Source organism: Nomascus leucogenys, chromosome 16, assembly GCF_006542625.1.
Source record: "Nomascus leucogenys isolate Asia chromosome 16, Asia_NLE_v1, whole genome shotgun sequence".
In the NCBI taxonomy this organism is placed as follows: domain Eukaryota; kingdom Metazoa; phylum Chordata; class Mammalia; order Primates; family Hylobatidae; genus Nomascus; species Nomascus leucogenys.
This window is the reverse complement of record NC_044396.1, coordinates 53,357,376-53,377,317: the sequence shown is the minus strand read 5'-3', so window position 1 is coordinate 53,377,317 and position 19,942 is coordinate 53,357,376. Positions and strand designations below refer to the sequence as shown.

At 39.0% G+C, this 19,942-nt stretch overlaps 1 protein-coding gene across 3 annotated transcripts; it reads left to right on the top strand.

The window, feature by feature from the left end:
• Positions 1–10,216: 10,216 nt before the first annotated feature.
• ZNF706 (zinc finger protein 706) lies at positions 10,217–18,896 on the top strand. Of its 3 annotated transcripts, none has more exons than XM_003256069.3 (4): positions 10,217–10,482; positions 14,199–14,335; positions 15,836–15,943; positions 16,685–18,882. In XM_003256069.3, the coding sequence occupies exons 2-3, from the start codon at positions 14,201–14,203 to the stop codon at positions 15,929–15,931; spliced, it is 231 nt and encodes a 76-aa protein (XP_003256117.1). In that variant the 5' UTR covers positions 10,217–10,482; positions 14,199–14,200; the 3' UTR covers positions 15,932–15,943; positions 16,685–18,882. The 3 variants fall into 3 exon arrangements, with proteins under 3 accessions (XP_003256117.1, XP_030650833.1, XP_030650832.1); XM_030794973.1 differs by lacking the exon at positions 10,217–10,482 and adding an exon at positions 10,616–10,808 and having other exon boundaries at positions 16,685–18,896; XM_030794972.1 differs by lacking the exon at positions 10,217–10,482 and adding an exon at positions 11,810–12,025 and having other exon boundaries at positions 16,685–18,896.
• The last annotated feature ends 1,046 nt before the right edge of the window (positions 18,897–19,942 follow it).

Here is a 19,942-nt window from a genome sequence, read left to right as displayed (position 1 = left end):
TGACTTTATCACCTTGAACATTAGGATACAAGTCATTTACTCTGAGACATCAGGCCATCTAGGGGTTTGATGTGTAATCATGCAAAATTACATGGCCTGCACAGGAACTGAGTTAAAAGGTCAGAATTATGATTTATAAAGTGTCCTAAGCAAGCGAAACAACCAACTATAGCTGTAAGGATCATGAAAAACAGAGAATCCCCCCCAGTTTACACAGACAACAAAAACTAAGTGTAGGTCACTATCTCATTGTACCCATGGATTTTAATTTATAGAGGTGACTGAGTGATGATACAGAAAGTCCAATGCCATTGAAAGAATAATTTATTACTTACAAGTCCTGGGAGAAGGGTGCATGCCATGCCACACAGAGCCACATGGGAAGCACTAAGTTTGGTTAGGAGGCATACGCAGGAGCAAGAGGAAAGCCTAGGCCAGAGCCTTTTTGGGAGGTTCCAGGAGAATGTCAAGGCCGGATGGAGTAAACAGCTTAGAGCTAGCCAGTTTAAATAACTTCAGTGGGCTTTGGCCTACATGGGTGGTCTCTAGTTGCCTGGTATCTGCTCTGGGAATGCATTAGGGCAGGGTAAAATATTGGCTTGGTGTGTGAGAGTTAGATAGAGCAGGCAGTTGTGGATATAGACTTGAGATTGCATATGAAATGTATATTCCTAGGTAAGTTGTTATTTCCTTCGGGAATTAGCTAGCCCTGGGAGGAGCAGTCTCTCCCCAAGGCTGTATGACCCACCCAAATGTCAAAACATCATAAGATACAGAAAATAAAAAACATGATTAACACAGTCACAGAAGTTTCAACAAGTATTTCCCCTTAGTTCATGCTATTTTCTATCTATTCCTCAATCACTCAGTCTTCCTTTATAAAACATAGAAATTTCATTTTTATTTTCTATGTAAATAGTAAACTGCCTTGGTTTCAAATTTTCATACAGATGGAGTTTTGAATGATTTTGATTCTGCCTTTCATATATAAAGTTCTTTTTTAAAAAACCTGAAGTTCCTGTTGAGCCATCAACCATAGAAGTTCAAGCGCTAGGAGGGGTCTTGGAAGTCACTCAGATTAGCTCTTTTATTTTATATCTGAGTAATGTGTCATTAAAAATTCTTCTGAGCCTGAATGGCTTGACTACTATTGAAATCAAATATAGAATATAATTAAGCATGTAATTAGAAGTATTAATAGACAAAAAGTATTAATTGGCCAAAAAGTGGTTACATTTTAGAGTGTAACTAAACTTTCTTTTTTTTTATTGTCTTCTCTCCTTCAAAGTAATGGTTCAAAGTGGAGACACTATAAAAATATCTATACGAATCATCAGAAGTTAGGAAAAACTACAGAAGCCATTCTCAGGACAGATTTCTCTGCGTGAGGTCATCCTGTTATCATCAATGCAGTCAATAGATTTCAGAAAAAATCAAAGCCATCCATCAAATCAAGAGAGTGTTATGCTTAAGATCAAGGCAAAAGCCCTCACCCAAAAGACACCTGTATGAATTCCCACCTGAAGAAGAATGAATCACTCCATTCTTGATTTACATGTTTATTTTTGCCCCCTGCTCAAAAGTAATAACGGAAAGACAGAAAAGATGGGCACATTTAATTTGGATGCTCTCTCCTCCGTAGTTTGTTCAGCTGCCTGAGTGCCTAACTATTAGAATGGTATGTAGAGAACTAGAAAAATGCAATGGTTAAACATAAAGGCATGTCCTTACCTGGAATGAAAAGTAGAGACTCTAATTGCAAAGAGACGCCAAGGGTGCTAACAATATCTGCACTTATTATAATACCTGGACTTAATCATCCACCTTTCTGAAGTACAGAGGACTGTGAAGTCACACATATTGCCTAGAAACAAACACGGTTAGAAGATTATTAGAAATAAAAAATCATTTTGTTTAATTTAGTTTGTGTTATCACAGTAAACATGCACACAGTTTAAAAATTCAACTAGTCCTATAGCACTAGTTATGAAAAACAGTTTGTTACTTGCCAAATTCCCTCTTCTCAGCAACAGCTACTTAAAATTCCTTTTAGTTAAGTCTTTTGATCTTTATCTACATACCTCTAAATAACATTCTCCTACTACTATTTCTTGAAATTCTCCCCCAGTCTTAGGCATTATCTATGGACTTTCCACTATGGCAGACAGAATTTAGCTCTCTTTCACTTCCCCAACCCCCACCACTTGTCCCCACCACATATACAAACCTTTCATTTCCCTATCCTCCCAATAAAGTTATATTGGCATTTAGAACTGTGGTTTGATTGATATTTACATCATTATGTAAATGCTAGTCACTGCTGAGCCATGTAATACACTATCATTAACTTGTATTTCTTTCACAACGTTTAATCTTCCCAGTAGCTGATAATTGTTTTGTTTATTCTTTGCTTTTTTAAAGGTTCTTATTACAAATTCGATTCAAGTTATAAAAGCTCTCCATAAATTCATACTCAGGAAGTATCCTATAAATTTCATTTACTTGAAATTTCTTTAGCATAATCTATACTGGCTGGTCTTTAGGCTTCTCTAGGCTGCCATCTTGGGACCTTCATTCTCTTCTTGCATATTTCCTTCATCTCTCTCTTGCGATGGAGCCCACATCATCCACTTTCTTTACTCCCTCACTTTGGTCGCCGATATCCTTCAATAAGCTCAGTGAGGAAGGGTGACCGGGAGGTAAATAGTGTGATACCTTGTATATCTTTCTCTACTGTTTTCTAATTTTCAATATTGCTGTTGAGAAAACCAGTTAACATTCTGGTTTTTAATTCTTTGATGAAACTAATTTATGTTTTCCTCTCTGGAAGCTTATAGGCTATCCCCTTTATTGCTAGTGTTCTGAAATTTCATGTAGATGTGCCTTGGTGTGGGTTTTACCCATCCAGTGTGCTAGCACTCTTTGGGGGCCTTCAGCTGGCAATTCAGTTATTAATAGCTCTTTAAAAAATAATTTCCTCTTAGTTTTTCTGTTCTGGAATTTCTATTAGTTGAATATTGGGTCTCCTGAAATTATCCTTTAATTCTATTGTCTTTTCTTTCATATTTTCTAACTCTTTGTCTTTTCATTCTACAGTTGAACCATCAATGATACAAGGATTAGGGGCACCAATCTCCCCACAAAGTCAAAAACCTACATGTAACTTTTGACTCCCCAGAAACTTAACTACTAATAGCCTACCATTGACCTGAAGCCTTACCAATAATGTACATACTCAATGAACATATATTTTGTATGTGTATTATACAACTATTTTTTTACAATACAGCAAACGAGAAAAGAATATTATTAATAAAATCATAAGCAAAAGAAAATATATTTAATATTCATTAAGTAAAAGTGGATCATCATAAAGGTTTTATCCTCATCATCTTCATATTAAGTAGGCTGAGATGGAGGAAAAAGAGCAGGGATTGATCTTGTTGTCTCAGGGATGGCAGAGGCCGTAGAAAATCCACGTATAAGTGCACCCACACAGTTCAAACCTATGTTGTTCAAGAGACAACTTTCTAGGATAGTTTCTTAATTTTACCTTCCACCCTTTCTTGAGTTTCCATTTCTACTAGCAGATAGGTAGGTAGGTAGGTAGGTAGATAGACAGACAGACAGATAGATAGACAGATGAGATAAACTTTTCCAAAATCTTTTTTGTAGTTGTTGTTCTCTCATTGTTCCTTTATTTTAAAATAGCTTCCAGGATGCACCATGTTATCATCTCTGTGAGGTTCGTGTCTCCCTGATGGTTCTTTTGAAGTTTTCTTCTCCTAGCATAGTTAGTTTTCTCTTGCTTTTTCTCTGCAAGTCTGGGGACTCTGTGTTTCATATAAGAGGCTTTCCTCAAATGTCGGGTTATCCTTGGCTGTGTGCTCACATTTAAGAACAGGGCACTAGACATCTGATTGGAAGACTGATACATTCAGGTGCCACTTTGCCAACGTGGGATTTGTTGCAGGGTTACCTGGCTGTGCTGTTTTATTGGGGAACCCCAAGTATCAGTATCTTTAGGTATTTCCATTGAGTTGGGTTCTAATCCCCAAGAAAACTCTTCCAGTTTTCTGGCTGGAGGTATAGGATTGTCTGTTTCCATTCTCAGAGCTGAGATGGTGAAGAAGTGTCTCTCAACATTCAACTTAAATATTCATTTGGTCATCTGTTTTGCTACCCACTCACGCTTGCTGCCCCTTCAGTCCAGAAACCCTCTTCTCTCCTAAATCAGTTACCACTTGTTTACTTACGTTGCAGCTTCCAAAATTCTACTACATAGCCTTCTCTTCTGTTTTCTTTTCTTCAATGGTAAAGGAGTTTATGCTTTCTTATAAACTCCTTTACCATTGTTTTTAGTGGGATTCCAAGAAAGGGTAGAGGTAAATGCATGTGTTCAAGCCTTTATCTTTAACTGGATGGCAGGGGTAATCATTTTCAAATACTGGCCTCACGGATTGTCATTGGTACTTGTAATTTCATTCACAATCCACTCTCTTATTTCATCCATTTACAGATACTCACTAACTACCTACTAGGTGCCAGGCACTGTACTAGATGCTGGTTAACAAGACATAACTCAGGACCTGAGGGAGCTCATCTTCTATGGATAAATAGGCAAGTACAACACAGTGAGATAACTGCTATTTTTAGGGAAGTACATCATAATCCATGATACCTAGGAGGTCTCCTAATCGAGTTTAAAGGAATCATTCAGACTTACATTCATTCAACAAATATTTATTGGGTACCTACATCACGCTAGGTGCTATGCTAAATAAAGGCTACACAGGGATAAAAAGAACAGATACAGAACCACCCTTATAGTGTACACAGGACCATGTCTCAGCCTCAGGAAAAAGACTGCCAGGAGCCAAATCTTAGCTTTTCTCCTTAATAGCTGTGTAATCTTAGATAACTTAGCCATTTTGTATCTCAGCTATATAAGAGTTGTTGAGAAGGTTAAATGAATCAAAATATGTAAAGCACATATAACAGTGCCTGGTAGATAGTAAGTACAGCACAGGTGTTACAGGTTATTATTTTAGGAATCAGATGGAAAGGAGAAATTCTACAAATTTATATATATATATATATACACATATACATTATATATACATATATATGTAAAACATTGCATGAAACAGTAAATAATATTGCACGATAAATACAAAGGATGAAAAGTACAAGGACTCCTCATTCAGATGGGGGCTCAAGGAAGGAAGGACCTCCTTTCACTTAGCATAATGTTTTCAAGGTTCGTCCAAGTTGAGGCATGTATCAGAACCTCATTCCTTTTTATGGCCAAATAATATTTCATTTTATGGCTATATCACAGTTTCTCAGTTCATCACCTGCTGAATATTTGGGTTGTTTCTACTTTTTGGCTATTATGAATAACGCTGCTTAAAAGGTACAAACTTTTGTGTGAATGTATGTTCTCATTGTTCTTGGATATATATCTAGGATTGGAATTGTTAGGTCTTATGATGACACTATGTTTCTCTTTTGGAAAACTGCCAGACTGTTTCTAATTTCTTCACCTCCTCTCCAATACTTGTTATCATCTGTCTTTTTGATAACAGCCATCCTAGTGCGTGTGAAGTATAATACTATGTCGTATTTTGATTTGCATTCTTTGATGACTAAGAATGGTGAGCATTTTTTTCATGTGCTTATTAGCCATTTGGGTATCTTGTTTGGAGAAGTATCTAATCAGATCTGTCACCCATTTTTTAGTTGGGTATTTGCTTTCTTAGTATGAAGCTGTAAGCATTCTTTATATATTCTAGATAGAAATCATTTATCAGATATACAATTTGCAAATATATTCTCCCATTCTGTAGGTGGTCTTTTTTCTTTTTTTTAATGGCAATTTTTGAAGCACAAAGTATCTTAATTTTGATGAAGTTCAACTTATCTGGTTTTTTTCTTTTGTCACTAATGCTTTTCGTGTCATACCTTAAAAAGCCTTTTTTGGCCTGGCACAGTGGCTCACGCCTGTAATCCCAGCACTTTGGGAGGCTGATGCAGGTGGATCACCTGAGGTGAATCACGAGGTCAAGAGATCAAGACCATCCTGGCCAACATGGTGAAACCCCATCTCTACTAAAAATACAAAAATTAGCTGGGCATGGTGGCGTGTGCCTGTAGTCCCAGCTACTAGGGAGGCTGAGGCAGGAGAATCTCTTGAACCCAGGAGGTAAAGGTTGCAGTGAGCCAAGATCGCGCCACTGCACTCCAGCATGGCAACAAAGAAGGGCTCTGTCTCAAAAAAAAAAAAAAAAAAAAAAAAAGGCTTTTTTAACCCGTGGTCATACATATCTACTCCTATGTTTTCTCCCAGGACTTTTATGTCTTAGCACTTACATTTAGGTCTTCGATCCATTTTGAGTTAATTTTTGTATATGGTATGAGGATAGGATTCAACTTTATTCTTTCACATGTGGATATCTAGCTATCCCAGTACTATTTGCTGAAGACTCCTTACCCCATCGAATTTGTTTGGTGCCTGTGTTGATAATCAATTGACTATACATATGAAGGTTTATTTTTAGATTCTCAATCCTATCCCATTGATTTATATGTCTAATCTTATTCCAGTACCACACTGTTTTAATTACTGTAGCTTTGGAATAAGTTTTTAAATTGGGAAATGTGAATCTTCCAATTTTGTTCTTTTTTCAAGGTTGTTTTGGCTATTCTGGGCTCCTTGAATTTCCATATAAATTTTAGAATAAGCTTATGTAAAGATACTAGACAGGATTTTGATAGGGGTTGCACCGAATCTGTGGGTCAATTTGGGAATTATTGCCATCTTTACAAAGTGTTCTGATCCATGAACATAAGATACCTTTCCATTTATTTAGGTCTTCTTTAATTTCTTTCAACAATGTTATTTCGAGTTTAGAATACAAGTTTTGCACTTCTCTTGGTAAGTTAATTCCTAAGTATTTTATTCTTTTTGGTGCTACTCTAGTAAATCACATTATTTTTTAAGCCTATTTTTAAAGTCTCTGAAATCAAGATGTATCTTAGAATCAAGGATATCAGCATTTTGTCATAATTCAGTTGGCAGTATTTTTTAATCTTAGTGGACATAAATGTGACTTATAATTAATGGCTCCTTAGGCTCAATACAATATGATATTAAATGTGGATGTCTATAAGACATCAGAGGGGAGATGAGTAGTAGGCATTTGGATGTGTCAATTTGGAGATAGAAATGTGGTGGTCACCTGAAGCTTGCTATTTAAAGCCACAACAGTGAATGAGATTCCTTTGGGGAAAGAATATAAAGAAGACAAGAAGATCCAGGTTGCATGTGTGAGAAATCTCAACAAGCAGAAGCGAGTGGAAGAGAAAGAGCTGGTAAAAAATAAATAAATAAAAATAAATCCATTTCTGTTGTAAGTTTATTGTTGTCATTATTGCTGTTGCTGTTATTTGCCACTAAACATTTGTCAGAATAGTCTATTGGGAAAATAATATGCTGATTAATCACCAATTCTTTCATCCCCCCAAATCTTACATGAATACAAATAAACAAATAAGCCTTTCAGGTCTTTAGAGAAGCATCTTAATCTGATTGTGATTTTGGATAGAAAATAGGCACATGTTTATTGCATCTTAACCTTGGGTAATTGTCTAAAGGCAGAAGAAGAAAAACAGGAGAGTTACTGTAGCATTCACAATTAAAGCCAGAAATGTGTATAAAAATGCTTCTAAGGAGTTCATATCACATTTGCTGTCACATTTCTATAACATAAGTAGGACACCAGCTGGTAGTAATGCTAATTCATCCGCCTTTCATTTACTGTGTGTCACTTCACAGATGTTGAATCTTATCCATTCCTTTTTTTTTTTCCATTTTTTTCTTTGTATTTCAAATTCCCAACCATCACATAAAGGTACCATTATGCCATATCCTCTAGGCAGTGGTTCTCAATCAGGGGAGACTTTGACCCCCTGAGAACATTTCACAATGTCTGCAGATATTTTTAGTTGTCACAACTGGAGATGAGGTGCTACTTGGATAAGCAGGTAGGAGACAGGGATGTTGCTAAACATCCTACAATCCCCAGATCTCACAGAGCCCCATAATGAAGAATCATCCAGCCCAAATTTCAATGGTGCTGAGATTAAGAAACACTACCTATGAGGATAAGTTACATGATAAGTACATGAATCTTCTGGGGGCAAAATCAATAGCTTTCAAACTCAAAGGAGTTATGACTCAAAAACTTAAGAAACGCTGGCATGAATACATATTTCATCTAGGCCATGGTAAAGAGTGACATATTAACCTACTTCACAATAGGAATCGCCTCTTTAATTAAGAAGACATATCTCTGCCACACAAATTTCACTGTCCCTTTCCACTGTCTGTTGTCATTCATGGCTAGACAAACACAGATCTTTGAAGTTCCCATTTCTAGGGCCAACAAGTACCCATCCCTCTATCAGCCAGATTAATACAACCACTACGGTTATAGTGACTATTAGTGACTAAGCTAGAGCTTCATGATATGTCAATTTAAAAGCTGCTTTCTTCAGACACACTCGGTTTATTTGATCAATATCCATTTATTCAACGTCTACTATGTTTACGATACTGCGTATTCTCTGATGAAAATAATCTTACAATCTAGGACTAGAGAGTAATTTAAAACTGCAAGAAGGAAGTCAGAGCATAAAAAGTGAAGGTGAGAAAAGCTGAAATTAGGATGAAGAGGGAGAACTGAACACCCGGCCATGTTTCATTTCGTATTTTTCTCCACTCAAATGCAATAGGCAGCTAACTCCTTCCTGGCTAGTTTAAACAATTCTGTGATATCTATAGCCCAGTCAAGTCATTTGGGATATATTAATATTCAACTAACGTTTCCTGGACACTGACACGCAAACTTGGGAAACTACAGGCAAGGTGAGAACAGCCAATGCAAACGCTTTTTTCTTCTTTGTCACTAGTAGTTCTAATTAGAAACGAATGTGGCGGGGGTCGGGGGTAAGTATGCAGAATAAAGCTGATGTCTAAAGTGCTGTTTCCAGATATTCAGCAATTTTAATCATGGTTATAATCGCCATTGCTCTTGTCAGATACTGAAAGTTTGCTGCCATTGCCTGTAAATGGAGAGAGCGCGCAAAGAACTTTAACCATTCCCCAAAGTATTAGCAACTCATTACTGTATATTGTTAGCAGTCAAACTAAACCCCTCAGGGAAGCCTGGCCAGCAATTTTTCTTTTATTTTTATTTTTTTTTTAGGCAGGGTCTCACTCAGTCGCCCAGGATGGAGTGCAGTGGCGCGATCTCGGCTTACCGCAACCTCCACCTTCTGGGCTCAAGCGATTCTCCCACCTCAGCATCCCGAGTAGCTGGGACTGCAGGCGCGGGCCACCATGCTCCACTATTTTTTTATTTTATTTTATTTTTGTAGAGACATGGGTCTCGCTATGTACTCAGGCTGGTCTGGAACTCCTGGGCTCAAGTGATCCTCCTGCCTTGGGCTCCCAAAGCGCTGAGATTACAGGCGTGAGCCACCGCGCCCGGCCTAGCCAGCAATTTTTAAAAGGGCTCAGGCTTGAATCTTGAACTCACTAAAACCCCCCAGCTTGGGAAAACACCCGGGGTTTCCATGGGGGTGAGGTAAAGGGCGGCTGGTGAAAGAACAAAGGCTGTGCGTCCGCGTTCAGAGCCACTGGGCCGCCGGGGTCGCTGGGGGCCGGGGCCGCGGTGTCCTGGGTGGCGGGGCTCCGGGAATGTGACTCAGCCACCGCGGCCCCGCGATCCTCTCCCGGGACAGCGCCTCAGCCGGTGCCGAGTAGGGCGGCGCCGAGACGGGCGCGTCAGCCAGGAAGGAGCGGGAAAAGGGGCGCAGCGCCCGAGGCCCGGGCGCCGCCCGAGTGGATGAGCGAGCGAGCGACTTGTGAAACACGCCGCGGCCCGGTAACCAGCCAGGACCGGGATCACGTGGCTCCCAGGGCTGGGTGAAGAAGCCGCCCGGACAGAGAGCGCCGGAGGGGAGGGGCGTCTGGGGACAGAGGGCGACGTCCCCTGAAGTTTGTGTCAGCCACGGCCCGCCCCCTCGCGCTTATGTAATAGGGGCGCGCTGCCATTGGCCCGCGCGACCGGCCAGGGCGCAGGCGTGCGAGCGGGGTGGGGGCCAGGAGGAGGCAGCCGCAGGAAGGCAAGTGGGCAGGGCTGCGAGGAGCAGGCGGGGCGGGGGCGCCGGGGACAGCGGCGCGGCGTGCGCGGGCACGCGGCGTAGTGGCCTCCCCTAAGGCTGAGGCGGCGGCGGGCGCGCGGCGGCGGCGGGCGTGCGAGGCTGTTGTGCTCCCGGCTCTCCTGTTTCCCCTCCTGAGCGGGTGGAGGAGGCCCGAGCGGTGCTGGGCGCGCTCCCCCTTCCTTTCCCTCCGGCGTCCTCTCCCGGCCCTCTCGCGCTGCACTGTCTCTCCGACGCAAGACTGTCCCGGCCCGGGTGAGCGGCAGCGGGGGCGGTGCTGACGCCGCGGGACGCCCGGGAAACGGGGCGGGGGCCGGCCAGCGGGGGGCGGTGGGGACCGTGGGACTCGCCGCGGGTCTTGAGGGGTCCCGGGGGGGGCGGCAGGGCCCGGCCCGGCGCGGGCCGCGGGAAGGGGGGTGAGTTCGGGCGCCTGCCAGGCCCTGCAGGTGGCCGGGTCGCAGGCCAGCGGCGGAAGCGGAGCGGTAACCTTACCCCCGGCGACAGCCGCCGGTCGGCTGCCAGAGTGTGGCGCTCCGGGTGGACGCAGGGGCCGGGTTTCGGGCAGTCTCGGCCCCCAGGAGGTGCGCCTTGGTCCAGGGTCCGTGAGGACTGGCTAGATGGGGGCTGCGTGGCCTTTGGTGGCAGGGAGGAGGAGGGGGTCTCCAAGGCGGGAGAGGCGGATATGGGAAGGAAGGTGCGCCAGGCTGAAGCTGGGGTCGGAGAAGTGTTGGGTGGAGACCTCACTCGGGGCGCGTTCCTCCTCTCCTCTCCCCAAAACGATGGTGTTGAAAGCTAGGGTCAGGATGTGGAGCGCTGCCTGGGCCTCTTCCTTTCAGATGGTTATGGAGAATGAGCCTACTTCCTGGACCCAAAATCCTTTTCTTCTGTTACTCATTTGTGTTGGTTTTAAAAGGAGGTTTGGGGCAGAGCTTACTTGTTGCCTCCTACGAGAGCGCCTCATTTTAGAACTCGTTTCTTCCACTACTTCCCTCTTTGCAGCCCCCTCGGAAAACCACACTGAGAGTTGCATTAAAAACCAGCATGTAGGTATTTGTAAAGGACTTTCTCCCTCCAGTTTGTCGCATTTAATCAAGGAGCGGTTGTAGCTGCCTACGATTTTGTAGAAAATTGTGTTGGCTTGAGAGCAAGTCCTAAGTTGAGCTGTCCAAAAGCAGGTGGTTGGTTCGTTTGAATTTCTGCTTTCAGAAAGGAAATCGATGGGGCGTGTTGTCAGAAGTTAGGGGCCTACCTCATGCATTTAGCTTATTTTATTCCATTTCCTTTACCTGGTGTTAAGTTTTCTGTCTTCAGAATAAGAACAAGCGACTACTGTCTTTTATTTATTAAGTCTCTTCGGGCTTTTTGGTTGCTGTTTGGTAACAGTGGAAAATGGGTTAAATCTATTGTGTAATGTTATATTTTAGGGAAAGTCCTAAGTGCAAAAGTTAAAAATAATTTTGTGTGTCTAATGACATTGCTTTGTACGAGTCACAACATGGAAATACCAAAGTAGCTAGTAACTTCTAGAAAGCAAAGTTACTAGAAGCTAGTAACTTCTAGAAAGCAAAGGAAATTAGTGGCTTACCATTTTTGAAGATTTTTTTTAACATAAAACAAGATTTCCCACAAAATCAGTGTACTAAGATACATAAAATACATTGTGTCGAAGAGTTAAGATGTGTGAGAAGACTGGCTATTTTGTTACAAGGTCCTGATAGTAAGACATTGAGACAAAAAACTTACAAAACATTGGTATACATAAAGGTTGATCACGTGACTACTGTCGTCCAAATGATACGTAAGTATCCAAACCTGTTTCCATGGGAATAGGTTTGTAAGCTTGCGGTAACATCGGACTTAAATACACTTTTTTTAAAAATGTGCCATTTGGCTTAGAATTAATAAGAATTTTTTTTTTTAAAGCAAAAATGGAAGCTTAGTCTTTAAGGACTGATAACAGCTGGTAATATTTACCATTGTTTGGTGGGAATGGGGTTCTCATATTAGGCTAGCACGCTAAACATTTTTAATTACGAAAATGTATTAGGCTCGTATGTTAGCCTAATATAAAAACCCCATATTTCGTCAGTTGAAATAGTCAGCTGACTATCCTGAAAAGCGTTGACCCTCTTTTATATTTTATCTGACTTTCAGTTCATTTTTTTAATGCTGGTGGGAACTTCTCCAATCAGTGTATTTTTTTAGTTTCCTTTTTTGGGGAACAGGAGGAGCTCAGTAATTTTTATGAAATGCTTTGACCTCATATCCATTAACTAATTACGGTCCTAGTCAGAAGAAGCTAGCACCCTTCCCTGGTGAAGTTGATACAAATCCATTGTATGTTCCTGTCCTGCAATGATTTACATTCAGTTACAGTACTAGTCAAAACTATATATATATGAATTCTACTTAGGATCTAATTTTGATATATTTAAAAAGCAATTGAGACTCATGATAGACTTTATGAGCAGGTTTAACTTGTGTGGTCGAATAAAAGCCTTTAAGTTAAATGGAAAAGTAAAAGTAACTTTTTTCAGTGACTTGATTTTTTTTTTTTAATCCATTTGGGTTCACGTCAGATCATCAGTAGCAAAAAGTGGTATCTTTCAGCTTTGTAAAAGAACCCTCTTAACCAAGTTCATTCCCTCAAATGGGAACTAACGTCTAGAGAGCAAAGAAACTTCTGGAATTAGTGGCTTACTGATAATCTCATTTTATAATTTGTGCAGCAATCCAGCAAGACCAACTTTTTAAAAAAATTAATAACAGTAGTTTTATGAAAACTAAGTATTTAAGAGAACAGTTTCCACCTGTTTCTGAGGTCTCCTTTAGAAGGATTAACAGCTTTTATTTCTCTTAAAGTTATAAAAATCACAATCGCAAGTCACAATGAATACTGGGAAGGGAAATTACCTTTGCAGAGTGATCAAGTAAATGATGGCGGGGGCTAAACTTTTTTAGTAAACTTGTGAAAATTACATACAGTAAAGTGCATAAATCTTGAGTGTACGGTTCAATGAATTTTTACAAGCAAACACACTTGGTTCAAGAACATTTTCAGAACCCCATAAGTCCCCTTCATGTCCTGTCTTCTCAGTCATTACCCATAACCCCCAAGGTGACCCCTTTCACTATAGATTAGCTTTGCCTGTTTTAAACTTTAAATAATGTATATTCCCCACAACTGGCTTCTTTTCTTTAACATTGAGATACAACCAAGTTGTTACTTGTAACAATTTTTTGTTTTTGTGTGTTTGTTTATTTATTTTTGAGACCAGAGTCTCTCTCTGTTGCCCAGGCTGGAGTGCAGTGGAGCCATCACGCCTCACTGCAACCTCCGCCTCCCGGGTTCAAGCAATTCTCCACCTCAGCCTCCAAAGTAGCTGGAATTACAGGCGCCTGCCACCATGCCTGGCTAATTTTTTTTTATTTTTTATTTTTTTTATTTTTAGTAGAGACAGGGTTTCACCATCTTGGCCAGGCTGGTCTTGAACTCCTGACCTCACTCTCCACCCGCCTTGGCCTTCCAACGTGCTGGGATTACAGATGTGAGCCACCACGCCTGGTCACAATTTTCTAAATGCTGGGTAGTATTCCGTTGTATAAATACTATAAAAATATGTATACAAGTTGTGCATCCATATTACTATTGATTTTTTCCAGTTTTGGAGTGGGCACTCAGAACATTTTGTACATGTCTTGGTGTACATAACATTTGCATTTCTATTGGGTATATACCAAGAGTGGAATTGCTGGCTCATAGAATAAACAACTACCAACTAGTTTTCCACAGGGTTGTGCCAGTTGGTACTTTTGTAGCATTTATATGTGGGAATTTTAATGCCTATACATTTTTACTTGCCAGATGTTTCTATAAAACTTAGGGCTTCAATTCTAAGAACGTTCTTAGGCTTTGATTACTCTGTATTAGAGTAAATAAGCCACTCTAATGCTTCACCTTCTGTTTTTAGATATGGCTCGTGGACAGCAGAAAATTCAGTCTCAGCAGAAAAATGCCAAAAAGCAAGCTGGACAAAAGAAGAAACAAGGACATGACCAAAAGGCTGCTGCCAAAGCTGCCTTAATATATACCTGCACTGTCTGTAGGGTAAGGGGAATTGAATTGAAAGATACAGCTCTCCTGTGGGCAGTTTTGGTTTGTGTAGATTAAAATTTTGAAACCATGGCAAAATACATGCTTTACTTGAAATAGTAGGTTTGAGAGCTGATCATTTTAGGTATCTATTTTCATTCACCCTTTCAACAAATATTTTTTGAATAGCTCCTGTGGCCAGGCAAAAATCTCTAGGTGCTCGGAAAAAAGAGTGAACAAAACAAAATCGCTTTCCTCATATAAAATAAAGATGTCTTCATAAGGGCATATAATACACTTCACTAGCATATCATATAACTACACTCTTAGAGCTATATAATATGCTAGTAAATATACCTCTAGTTATATAATTGGTTTTTTCTTCACTAAATTTGTAATTAGGATGTCTATAAAACCATATAGAGTATATTCATGTTGAGAGCTTTTCCTAGAATTAATGTGTTGTATTAGATTTGAAGAACTGTAATAATAACAGCTACTTTTGAGTGCTTACTATATGCCAGACATAGAGCCAGGTGTCTTACATGTATTCACCTGTTTAATCCACATAACAACCCTATAAGATAAAGTACTTTTATTGTTCTCATTTTACAGATGAGTAAACTGACTCATGGAAATTAAACAATTTGTGTGGGGTCTCCCAGCTGGTTAGCAGAAGAGCTAGAATCTGAACTCAGGCGGTTCAGCTCCAGAGTCCACCCTCTGGACCACTACTGTACTGCTTCTCAAAGAAGTACTTCTGAAATTCCAAATCAGAGCCTCTTGCCTGTTTGTTTAAGCTCATTACCCTTGAAGTTAGTGAGTGGCAGTACCATAGTGGGGTTAGTACACTACATATACACTCAAAATAATGAAATTGAGCAGCTTGTGATTGTTTGGAAAGAGGCAGGGTGCAAATTTTAATCAACTAGTAATGAAGAAATACCTTAATCTAAATGTGCTAGAGTATTTCACATATTTAAAAACTCAAAACCACAGACTTTTATTTCATATTTTGTGTAATTGAATGGGTTAAGAATAAATAATTGAAGGTTCTTGCCAAGGGAAGTCAGTATAGTATAGTATTTGAGAGGTCACATACCTAGTACTAAGTTAAAACAAGGTCTTGGGCAAATTAAACTCTGGGTTTTAGTTTCCTTATCAGGTAAAATGAGGATGCTAGTAGGAGCTAAAGATTACTTTGAAGGTTCTGTGGGAATTAAGGTAACATGCTTAATATAATAAGGGTTCAGTAAATGTTACCTATTGTTTGCTGTTAATCAGATAAGCAGAATACATTCTATGTGACCTACCTTTCTTTATAGGTGAAATGTGGGAACGTTAGCAATTTCTTTACCACAAAGTCCCTCTTCATATGCCAGCCACTAAGTTGTAGGAATTTAAAGTTGTTTTTGTGATAATTGTCTATCCTGAGAAGGTTCAGGATTCTAAAAAGTAACACATTTTTATTTCATAAATAAAGTCTAGCTCTCTTTTGCACAATTGTTTTGTTAGACACAAATGCCAGACCCTAAGACCTTCAAGCAGCACTTTGAGAGCAAGCATCCTAAGACTCCACTTCCTCCAGAATTAGCTGATGTTCAGGCATAAGGTTGTTTACAGGTAACTCACCTCTTTTTCTATTGGTTTGTTAATATCAGGGTTGTATACAAGACCGAAACTGTCTTCATTTATTGTGAAATTAATTTCTGCCTTCTGAGATTTTATTGCTTCCCCTTTTTAAGTTAATGTGTAACTTAAAAGTCCCGTTTTCTCAGACTATTTCCTTTCAATGCCTTTGAAAACATCCAAATTTTTACTACTGTAGCCGAAAATGGGGAGATGAGTACGTGCTAGCCATCGGTGATCTAAGAACGGAAGAAACTTACCAGTTTAAAGAAAATAGTGATTACAAAGATACTTGAGAGTTTCCCTCTAAAAACAATGTACACCAATGTTCCTGAGCGCCTCTTTACAATTAGTTTACTTATAGTACTTAGCAGAGGTTCTTCTCTTTTTTTCTCCCCCAACCTATCCCCTTAGCAGAGCTTCTGAGTATTAAAATATAGGGCAAAATGTAGACATGTGCTATATAAATTTGTTTATAAATTTGTTAGTTGAAAGTTATCACTTTACACATTACATTAGGTTGGATTTTTTCCCCCTAAATAGTGGAGTTGGTGGTGGGTGTGTTGTGTGTTTCAGAATTATTTCTTTTTAAAATAAATTCTTCAAAGTTCTGTATATAAAGTCCAGTTGACAAGTTTACCAGATACTATATTCATAGTGCTTCTTAGTTGTTTGAAATGCATATAAGTTGTATTTGGGCAATGTAACATTGAAAATTTTGCTTATGTTTTATAGGTGAATTCACGACACCTTTGACTCTTCTACTGTCTCAAACCTTAGGTAACATACCTGCAGCTGCTTTTCTAACAAACTGTTGATCAGCAAAAATAAAGGGGCTACAGAAACACTCATTTTTATGCTGTTCCCTTTTGGGCTTCATGCAAAGACAATTCTGTGTAAATGTACAGTTGACTCTGATTTGGAAATATGAAAATCAGTCCATCCTTGTTATAAAAAATTTTTTTACAATTGTAATTATATTGATGTTCATATTGTGTAAAATAACTCATTTAATAAAATAGTACTTTGATTTACGACATCACAGGATAAATGGTTTTAGAAATTCTGTTCTAACTTTCCACATTATTTGCCTTATAAAAATCTAATGAATTCATCAGCTAGAATTGCAAGTGCAATTCTTATATCCCTTTCTCAGCTCAGTGGCAGGTTCCTTAGTTAAACTAGAGCAGACTCATTCATTAAAATTGTGCATACGATTTTATGGGCAGCTGATGATCTAGGTGAAAAATGACTTATCTGCTGCCTTAGTATATTGCGGTTATGTGTCATGGTACCCCTCTGATCATTTCCTGTGTTTGAGTTGGAATATTTAAAATTGCAGTATGACCTGGCTCTAACTGCCAGTCAGGTGTACCCTGTAGATAACTGATAACTTCCTAAAAGCAGTTGGATTGTCAGTGAGCCTTTCTGAAAGATTAGGTTCTGATGTATATGCCATAATGAAATAATCATTAAGCCTGTTGTTTAATGCAAAATATGACAAATGTGAACTGGTAAAGGTTGATCTTGATACTATATTCTTTGAAAATTCTTGAAGTTCTTTAATTTGAAATTGAAACATTAATTTTTGAGGTTTTTGGAAGTTACTATTTGGCCATTTTTACAAATGGATTTTGCATTAACAGGAAGATTGGAATGACTTGTGGCTGGATTAATTCCCAGAACCCTCTCCCTCCCCTCTTTTCTAGTTGAGTTGTTGATTTTAGGAGTTTGCTTTGTGCTGTTTCCTAAAATCAGAGACTGGTGTACAGTATGACTTCCATCTGAACTTGAAAAGTATTAAAATGGGTCAATATTCACATTCTTTTAGATCTCAGGATGGGAAAATGGGTTTGTTCAGATGGATATGGTAAATCTTACCCAATTAAGGAAGGCTAATTTTAGAGTTCTTCTAATTTGCTTGTGTCAACTCTTAACTTGTAAAACTGCTGTTAACTCGGTTTAAATTTTTAAATTAATATAATAGGAAGGACACTAAAATACTTACTGGTAACTGCTTAGAGCCACTTATCTGATCCTGTGGATTACAGAATGCATTCCCTCTTCTGCTGTAACTTATCATTGCTTTGTTTCGTAGCTCTGCATATTTTGCCCACTTTGTCTTCCCTGTAAGTTTAAGACATTTCCAAGGAAAAGCTTCAGGGCTGATAGTTTCTTAGCAATTCCTATTCTTATGCCCTTACTTTAAAATAGTCCTTTTATTTTGTGTATTTAATTTCCTAAGTTTCAGGTTTAATATCTGTTGTTTCCTAATATGTTGATTACCGGAACGTTGGAATTTTACCTAATTTCTTGTGGATATTGCAGAAGTTCTGGTTAAATCACGACGTAAAAGTTTTTAAAAGTGCTTTGAGCATATGTATGTTTATGTTTAGTGACAAATCATATAAAACCATTCACAAGTTTTGGTTTTTGGTTTTTTTTTTTTTATTTGTTTTAGTGACTGTAATTCAGGATGAAAGTTTTTTTGTTCTTGTATTTAACCCTTTTTTATAAGCAGCTGAAGACACCATATTTAACACTATATCTCAGTGATAGGGAAATAGCTACATTGATCTTACATGAGCATATTCATCCTTACACTTCCTGAGGGGATTATTAGTACAATCCCCATTTTACTGTGTTTGAGTTAAAAACCAAACATCCCTGTAATTTAATTTGAAGATTCTTTAACAGATTGCAGCAAAGTTCATTATAAAACTGTTATGGTGTCTTCAAAGACTTGATAAAATACACTGAGAGAGAATTGGTCCATTTGTATGCTGTATTTCTATTACTTGCCAAAAGGAATGGGGTTAAGATTAAACTTGTTTCCATTCTCTTCGTATGGATATACATCCCCATGTTTAACTGACACACTGGGGGCTCAGTTGTGTGCTGTAATGTCTTATTAAAGAAGATATTAAAGAAAACTAAACTAGTCTAATTTCTTCTACATTTTAAGAGGTTTTTATATTCCCACTTTTTTTTTCTCCTTTCTGAACTTAGAATTGGCTGTTAAGTATAGGTTGGTAGATCTGAGGGTAGCAAGAGATTTCTTTCATTTCTCGTTGTTTTCCCTGCAGTCTTTGCCTTTTTGAGGTCTGTAGAATACTTGGGTGGAAAAAAATTTGTCATTTTGAAACCTTACTATATAGAATAACTGTGAATTGTTGGAAAGGGGAAGTGATTGGCTATTAACATAAAAATACAATTATGAAAAATACTTAGGTCAGTTAATTGAATTGGATGGATAAGTCCTTGATGATATTGTAAGATTTGAAGTTATACTTTTAGTTTTATATTAAAGATACTATATAGGTAATTAATGACATCATAATTCAAACCTGAGATGTGGCATAAGATAGAATTTATCAACATTACTATTTTACCTAGGAAAACCCATGTTTTTAATTTTCATTAATATATGTAATGTGGCCAGGTGCAGTGGCTCATGCCTGCAATCGCAGCACTTTGGGAGGCTGAGGTGGATAGATCACTTGAGGTCAGGAGTTCGAGACCAGCCTGGCCAACATGGCAAGACTCCATCTCTACTAAAAATACAAAAATTAGCTGGGCCTAGTGGCACATGCTTATAATCCCAGCTACTGAGGAAGCTCAGGTAGGAGAATGGCTTGAACCCGGGAGGTGGAGGTTACAGTGAGCCGAGATCTTACCACTGCACTTCAGCCTGGGCAACAGATCGAGACTCTGTCTCTCTCTCTCTATGTATATATATATAATATACTGTACCTATTTTAAAATGTGGGTAAAGGCCTTTTTCTATAACACAGTGATCAAACACAGTCCAAACTATAACTGAAATACTATATTTAAACTACTCAGTCTGAATTAATTCATTTTTACTAGATTTCTGGTTTTTTTGGAAAGTGTTTGGTTTAGTTTTGGTCAGAGTACTTTTTTGGTCATGTACTTTTTAACTGTACATGGCAATGAAGATCAACACCAGGGAGTTGTGTTTACTGTGACTTT